Here is a 9,151-nt window from a genome sequence, read left to right as displayed (position 1 = left end):
AATAGCTGAGCTAGCTATACTTTGACTATCATACAAAATGATCTACTTCAAAATACGAGAACTACTTCACAATACAATATTATCCATTCGACGAGATCAACTGTCCAAGTGCATCCCGATTATTGGTTCACCTTTATCAACCGATTGTTGAACGTTATTTTGAAAACTGACTTTTTAAAAATTTTCAAATTTCAAGAAATTGAGTGGTGGTTATTGAAGCGCAAAGTTTTTTAGATGATGAGATTGTGGATAACAATCGAACACAGCTATCTTGAAGTTTCTTAGATGATGAAATTGTAGATAACATTTGAACACAGTGGTAGAGAATCCGTGTTTGCAAGTCTCTCATAATTATTGATGATTTCTCTGAATGCCAATGATTTGCATTCAGAGGAGTCTATTTGAGAATACATAATACATAATGAGTGATAATAGCTTGCAGAAACGCAGTAGTTTTAGAACAAGGTCGAAGGCTAGATACAGACGAACTAGTCGCGATTTGAGTGTCGGAGAAGGAGGAACAGAGATGGGGAAGCCGAAGACGGATGGAGTGACAAAGGAGAGGAAGGGCAAGAGGGAGAGATGGCTGCTGACAAGGAAAACATGGCGGTACATGGCGGATGCTGGGCGAAAGTTGATTCCCGACGGTGCACTAAACAGAGCCGACGATGTGCCCAAGATCGAGGCCTACTTCCAGGAGGTGTGTCACCGGGAACCCAGGTTCCTGCTGTGGAGGAAGCAGTCGTACCCGGGTGCGCTGGGGTTCAGGGCGCGCGGGCGGAGTCGCGGGGGGCGCCGGAAGAAAGGAGGCAGTTGTCGCGACAAGACTAGCTCAGCTGACGAGGCGGATGATCTGAGACAACAACAAGAGAAAGAAGCAAAGACTTCCACTGATGATCCCTCCTTCAAAAAACTTGTCACCCGCCCCTCCCTCCTTCAACTGAAACAGGAATTCTTGTTTGGACGTAAAGAATCTCCCCCAGAAACCACTTCACCCAAAGATGCATTAATCGAAAATGTTCTCTGTCATTTCGATGATGGAACCTCATCTAAAGCACTGGACCACCAAGAGCTCCTTGATCGTCTCACTGCCCATCTAGCTAGTATTGAATTGAAAGAGTCTCAACAATCTAGATCAGACTCGTATAGTGTAGATACTACCCAAAAACAACTCATAGAAACTATGAGAAGGTATTACAGCAAGTCCACTAACAGGGATAAGGTGATAAGTGATATATTGACTGATAGGAAGCTCCTTCACAAGATGTATTTTGAGCTGAGACGTGCTAGAGGGTTTTCTTTGGGTAGTAGTGGTGGTCCTCAGGGGGTGCCACATCAAGGGATTTGATGGTGGAGATGGTAGAGGGATACTGAAATCAAGATCTAGAACAGGGATGAACTTGTCAGGGGCTGGACCCAGTGGCTGGAGTGGTTCAGGTGCATTCAGGAGGGCATTCAACCCCAGTTTGTCCAACTTCCCTGGTTCCTCAGGATGGAAATACTCAGAGTTTGACGAGGGTGATGAGGAGAACGACGAGGCATCCCCTTGGAGCAGTCCTCCCCAGAGCGACACTCCCCTCTCCGGGGACATGGATTACGGCACACAAACAGACCCCATCACAGAGCAGATGATGGCCGGTATAGATGAGGAGGTGAGACGCCAAGAGGAGGCACAGAGGGTTGCCCAACAAAAGGAGGCTGCACAGAAGTCGGGTGGGGGGAGTGGTAGTGGTGGGAGGAGGAGTAGTCTCAACCATGATGATGTCTCACAATCTGTGAGTGATACCATTAAAAGGTACCTGAGGATGGCTAGGAAAAAGAGTATGGACTCTGATAAAGCGGACAGGTTTAAGAGGATTAATTATGATCAAACCCTGAGGGACATCAAGGCGAAACCAGAGGACCCAATCAGTAAGGATGAAGATCAGGATAAGGGTGTACAGACAGATCTGTCCTGGGTGTCTGCGATTAAATCCTTGAAACTGGTGTATGTAGAGGAGGATGCACCTTCGGAGGTGTCTTCCCCACCACCAGCTACCAAGTCCCTGTTGTCGTCAGGTCAGATGTTTCTGTCGAATCTGCTTCACGGTCTGCAGCATTCATCATCCTCTTGTTCTGTTGTCGCAGCTGCCGCCGGGTCCATGCAGAAATCCAAGTCGTCTTCATCTGTCGTGCAGCAGGGCACGCGACTTGTGGCCCGCAAGGTGTGGAAAGGCCGCTCCAAGAGCCAAACGCGTGCCACGCCTGCCGCCACGTCTACATGGACGCCGCAGGTGAGTCGGAGGTCACCTAGAATGTGTCACAACTAATTAGTTTCAATGATTACTAACTTAAAATGCATGCGGATTCTATGTCATACAGATGTTTCCAGTAGTATATCAATCATTCAAATTCAAATTCAAATTGTTTTTATTCTGATTCAAAAATCAAACATCAAAAATGGAAATAAAATACAAAGTGCACTGAAGAAATTGTATAAAATATAATTTATGTAATAAGGCTTTCTACGTGTATGATGTATTATGAAAAAAAAACAAAGCTTTTTTGAAACAGAACATTTCTAGCTTGTTGTAAGCATATAATGCTAAACGCGTGCAAGCAGGAGTGCTTATACTATAATTGAATAAAATCAGAAAGAAGAAAAAAAAATTTTTTTTTGGGCAAGAAAAAAAATGAACACACACTCACACATTCACTCACCTCTCATACATTTCCAGTTTGGGCTTAATTACTTTTTGATATGATTTTCAACAACTAAATAATCATTATGTCGAAAACTAAGAAAGAATAAAAAAATGTGTTCTAAACAATCAGGCAAGATATTTCTGAGCCATTTAAGAATGTAATATTTGAACATTTTCCTATTATCAATCTCTTTGCCTCAAAAGGTAAATTATTGATAAATTTGGACCTAGAAATACAAACGATTTCTGGAACGAGTGGTATATGACCTGGGAAGCCTTAGCAGATCAGAAGTGACTAAAGGTACTTCCCAGTGATCATTCCACTGAAGGTACGTTCCTTTATGCGTAAATTTCCGCAGTCGACGATGGCAAGCATTGTTGACATCCATATTGTCCAAATTTCAAGTGTGCTAAAACAGCTGATCAAATAATTTTTCATTATTTCCTTATTATTAAAGAATTAAACGTTTCTTAAGGTGCGTAAAGACTTTGCTCTGCTCCACAATCGAACGTCACTCGAGCAGATTGATTGATGATTGACCGGCGAGCAAGAGTGGAACGCGAGAAGAGCTAACATCCCGTAACGTTCATGATTGGAGCGATTGCGGAGCGGCGTGGAGCGTGTTGGAGGGGCGTACATCTGTATGCACCTAATAATATCAACATATTGCCATTTAAAATTATAAAAAAGTGTAAGCTCAACTTGCCCCATTAAAAGATAATTAAACATAATATTTTAGGTTATGTAGACAATTGAAATCTACCCAATCTGAGATTCTCTCCCTGTCGTGGTCGACGACGGTATTCACGTACAAAGGAAAATCCAGCTATAATTCAATATCTACTACCTTTTCTAGAAAATAACTACAGTGTAATTTGTTCTCAAGAAGCCTCATTCCACAATCATTTCTCAAGATTATGGAATAATTTTTTTTCATTTTCACTTTGTGAAAATACATGAGGACTGAAAATTTTGTGAATTGAAGAACTACGAGACTCAACCTATTTCGGACTATGTATTATCTTGTGCTATTCCTCTCCAAATCTAGATAATACCATAGAGAAACAATAGCGTAAGTAGATAATCCTGGTATAGGGCGTTTATGTCGCAATTTTTACTGTTATCCCAAGCCGATTACTATCGTTTATTGTCGATTTTTACTGTTTTGACCGGGTAAGAGTGTATGAACCGCACAATATGAGAGACTACCAGCGTCATAAAGCTCACGGGAAAGAACTACGTGGACTATCGGCTTGAGATAACTGTAAAAGTTGCGACATAACGGCCTATACCATGGTATATCTACTCATGCTATTGTTTTCTTATGGTATTATCTAAATTTGGGAGAGGAATAGCACAAGGTTACCTTATTTTTCCTCTCCCTATCATTTTGATAATGCATATTGTATAAATGAATAAAGATACTGTTCATGTTGCTCCAAATTATTCTTCAAGAGCAAATGGTGCTATTGTATAAATGGATAAAGAATGAATGAATGAATAAAGATACTGTTCATAATTCATATGTCGCTCCAAATTCAAGAGCAAATGGTGTTAGGAGCGCTACAAACTTCTGCTAGCACTACCTGGTCGTTGGGTTGGATCCGCCGATGACAAGGACTTATCCATATCACTATTTATTTATATTCATTCATCTTCATTACATACAAAGGCTCACAGAAATAAATCTTTAAAGAGCCTTATTTGAACAAGTAACTGAAAAAAGAATCTATCTATACAATGCAATGATTGTTAAGATAATGAGATAACTTTGTTGAATTGTTGGTACTTATGGCAACTGTATTGGTTCTGTAGTTGCTACAATGAAAATATCAATCAATCCACCGGTTGTTTAAGACAAGCAATCGATCTTCCCAAGTCACTCCAAGACAAACTTAATTTGTGGACCAGTCTATATAGTAGTGATACTATAGTGGACCCGTCCAATAGTGATACTTTGAACTATCATTTTATTTTTATTTTATTTATTTATTTATGTATTTACAATGCAAATGACACTAATGTAATAACATTGGAAGATAAAATAATAAGATAGTCCTTGTGCTATTTTTCTTCCAAATTTATAGGTGACAAAGTCCAAGATAAGGTTAGAATTTTACTTGTACAATTTTTATAAAATTTTAGTCCAAAATAACTATCACCGTTCATTATGAATATAACATTTATGCTTTCCATTCAAATCATGTCAAACATTGAAAACTTTGAACCAGTCTACAGCAAGATTCACAAGAAACTGTCACCAGTTCTTATGAATAACATTAAGGCCCCCTATTCAAACAATGCTGTACAAGAGAAACCTACTCAAAAGTGTGGACGAGTTTATTATACAGAGTGAGTCATATGTCTGGGAACCCTTCAATTAATTGGAGACTGTTGTAAATATAATACTGTAACTTCCAGGATAAGTTATTGGTCAGATACTCTACCTTTTGACGTACAACTGAATTTCAAGCCCTCATAAGGGGGTGGCTTAGGGGTTGTAGATCGAATATTTTAAATGTAAACCCATTGTGTGGTTATTCATTTTAAAAACCTTTTCAAAACAAGAAAGATGGCAATTAAAATGTTCTATGATACTTGTATCAAAATGGCGGCTGATTGAAGTTTTAGTTTTTGAGGAATAATAATAATAATAATAATAATAATAATAATAATAATAATAATAATAATAATCAGCGAACCTCAGTCGCCTTGGTGTCTCAGGGAGTGCAAAACATGGAATTCAAAAGGCGGTTGTACTCATCACGGTATCAATGATTAGATCCTTTTTTAATTTGACAGAATAGAGATGTACCAAAGTCTTGCCAATGGCCGACTTGGGTTGCAATAAAAATGATCATTTTGTAAGTGATGAAATAATTGAATAATATAATAATAATAATAATAATAATAATAATAATAATAATAATAATAATAATAATAATAATAATAATAATAATAATAATAATAATAATAATGATAATAATAATAATATCGTGTGACCTGGCTGGCTCAGGTCTGGTGTCAGAGTTTTCAGTTCATAACTGACCAATTTCAGGGCCTCTGACATGACCTAGCGACTGCTTTTAAGGCAGCCGAGACCGACAGCTTAACGTGCCCATCCGAAACACGGGACTGGCCCGAGAAAAATATCTTGCCCGGAAATAATTTATAATGTTCAATCAGCCGCCATTTTGGATAAAAGTATCATAGAACATTTTTATTGAAGTCATCTTTCTCGTTTTGAAAAGGTCTTCAAAATGATGTACCACACAATGGGTGTTTATATTCAAAATATTTGAGTTAAAACCCCTCATTTCCTTAAAAACTAGAACTTCAATCAGCAGCCATATTGGATACAAGTATCATAGAACAATTCAATTGATGTCATCTTTCTAAGTATAAAAATTCCTTTGAAATGATGTACCACACAATGGGTGTTTACATTTAAAATATTTAAGTCACCCCCTTATGAGGGGTTGAAACTCAGTTGTACGTCAAAAGGTAGAGTATTTGACCAATAATTTATCCTGAAAGTCACAGTATTATATTATAGAGAAACAATAGCATAAGTAGATATCCCATGGTAAAGGGCGTTTATGTTGCAACTTTCACTGTTATCTCAAGCTGATAGTCCACGTAGTTCTTTCCTGTGAAGCTTTATGACGCTGGTAGTCTCTCATATTGTGCCGTTCATACACTCTTACCCGGTCAAAACAGTAAAAATCGACAGTAATTGGCTTGAGATAACAGTAAAATTTGCGACATAAACGCCCTATACCATGGGATATCTACTTACCCTATTGTTTCTCTATGATTATATCTACAACAGTCTCAAATTTATTGAAGGGTTCACATACATATGACTCACTCTGTATAGTGAGTCTCACTTCAAACTTTGAACATTTCATATAAATATACCATCAACACTCCACATCCAACTAATGCCGACTCTCTCAATATCACAGCACAAAGTATTGAACAACGTCTCTCGTTTATGTGAATCTATATTCAATCTTCTCTGTGAATACAGCCACCTACTTGTCTCCTCACAATGACTTCAGTGAGATTCAGGCTCGGTTGCACAAATCCGGTACATTTTAGTGGTTAATTCCCAAGAACCAATCAGGGAAGCCGTCTTATCAAAAGCGCCTTCTCTGATTAGTTTTCGTTAAATTGATCACAGTTAAAATTTAACCGAATTTAGTGCAACTGAGCAATTTATTAGACTCTAGTCTTTCAGCATCCTTACGAATAGCATCTATGCTGATTGAATGAAAAAGACTAAGAAATTGTCAAAAATCACTGATTTATTGATAATTAGAAAAAGACCGGTTTCGGTTATTACAACATTGTCAATCTCTGATAAACTAATATCAGATAAACGTTATCAGAGATTGACAATGGTGTAATAACCGAAACCGGTCTTTCTAATTATCAATAAATCAGTGTTTTTTTGACAATTTCTTAGTCTTTTTCATTCAATATGAATAATTACCACAATATCAACTTCTCAACTACACACAAAAAAATCTATGGATCTCGTTCAACTCATACTGACAGATTGAAGAGATCTCACTGAGCTGTCTACAATGAAATCCCGTTCAAACTGTCATCATACTTATTGATAATATCAATGTTGATCTCCTTCAAACAACACTGACAGTAGAGTTATTGGATCTAGTTGTCTGCCCACTTTCGAACAACTGTCAAAAGTGTTGAAATTCAATTTGGGGGCTCTCAAGATGACACATTTCTGATTAATCGACTGTTCAAGTCGTCGAAATGTCGACTGGTCAAAGCGGAGAGAGCTGCTCAGTATCCATTACTGAAATTGTCGCCTCTCCCCACGGAGGCGAAGCGAGTTCTAAAATTAGCCACCGCTTGGGCATAAATAACGCCGTCGCTGCCTAAACCGAGCGCGCATTGCATCACATGTCTTGCTCATTCACTCTCTCTCGCTCTCGAAAATACACACCGGTTCGCTCTCTTTCTTTGAATTCTTTCTGATATATTGTTGATAATTATAATCAACTGAAATCTATTGAAAAAATTGAAAATTAAACCGTTGCTGCCTAAACCAAGCGTGTTCCATCATATGTCTTGCTCATCCACTCTCTCTCGCTCTCGAAAATACCCGGTCGGTCCTCTCTTTCTTTGAATTCTTTCTGAGTATTGTTGATTATTATAATCAACTGAAATCTATTAAACAATCTGGTGTGGTACACTCACACAATTCCTTGCTCATTGATCTATAAGCCTCATTAACGAGGATAATTTAGGGAATAACATATGCCGATTAGCGGCTAAATAATTTAAACTACGATTATACTATTGTGATTGTGTTCAGAGTACTTTTCCTTTGTTTGAATTTTGAAATTTGAGGATTTTTAAAAGTTGTCAAAACAGCTGTTCTACAAATAAAATCGACATGTGTTCTTTTGAATAACTGCTCTACCTACCTACCTCACGCACGAGAAGGAGGTTACAAAGTAAATTTCTCAGGGATGGGGTGGACCCCCTGTTAATTTCTCAGGGAGAAGAGTCATGCCAGTTGATAGAGCTGATGTTTAACTATACAGGGTATGAATTTGAAAAGAATCGGTCAAGTTATTTTTGAGAAAATCGTGGAAAAACATGGTTTTTCAGTAATTAACCGCCATTTTTCCAAGAATATTACTGAGCTCCAGCGATTTACCCAGAAATGAGACTTATGTCAGTTGAAAGCTATCCATGGTATAAATTTGAAGAAAATCGTTAGAGCTGTTTTCGAGAAAACCGTGAATAACATGGTTTTTAGTGATTATCCGCCATTTTTCCTCAAGATTATTACGGAGCTCTGCAATTTCCCAGAAATGAGACTCATGTCAGTTGATAGGGCTTATAAATAATAGCTATCTAGGGTATAAATTTAAAGAAAATCGTTAGAGCCGTTTTCGAGAAAACCGTGAAAAACATGGCCATTTTTTCAAAAAACATCCGCCATTTTGAATGGAGTTTTATTGAATTTCTTATTGTCGGATCCTCATGGTATAGGACCTTGAGTTTAAAATTTCAAATCAATCGGTTAATTATAGGAATGGAGTTATCGTTTTCACAGACACCCACACACACCCACACACCAGACCAACACCCAAAAATCATGTTTTTGGACTCAGGGGACCTTGAAACATATAGAAAACAGAGATTGGGGTACCTTAAATTTTTTTGGAAAGCATACTATCCATACCTATGGTAATAGGGCAAGGAGAGTAATGAACGTATAGAAAACATGAAATTAGGGTACTTAAATTTTTTTGAAAGCATTACTTTCCTTACCTATTTAATAGGCAAGGAAAGTAAAAATTGAAATTAGACCGTTGCTGCCTTAACCAAGCTCGTTGCATCACATGTCCCGCTCTCTCTCTCTCTCTCTCTCTCTCTCTCTCTCTCTCTCTCTCTCTCTCTCTCTCTCTCTCTCTCTCTC

The 9,151-nt window shown here is 38.1% G+C and overlaps 1 protein-coding gene across 1 annotated transcript; it reads left to right on the top strand.

Annotated features, from left to right (window-relative positions):
• Positions 1–61: 61 nt before the first annotated feature.
• LOC111048220 lies at positions 62–2,273 on the top strand (the record flags this gene model as incomplete). Its single annotated transcript, XM_039418947.1, has 2 exons — positions 62–1,293; positions 1,325–2,273. Coding segments are annotated over exons 1-2 (1,821 nt in total), but the record flags the coding sequence as incomplete, so codon positions are not given.
• Positions 2,274–9,151: the final 6,878 nt, after the last annotated feature.

The sequence above is a fragment of the Nilaparvata lugens genome, unplaced genomic scaffold (assembly GCF_014356525.2).
Source record: "Nilaparvata lugens isolate BPH unplaced genomic scaffold, ASM1435652v1 scaffold7876, whole genome shotgun sequence".
In the NCBI taxonomy this organism is placed as follows: Eukaryota; Metazoa; Arthropoda; class Insecta; order Hemiptera; family Delphacidae; genus Nilaparvata; species Nilaparvata lugens.
Note: the sequence above shows the minus strand (reverse complement) of the source record. Positions and strands in the feature narration are given on the sequence as shown.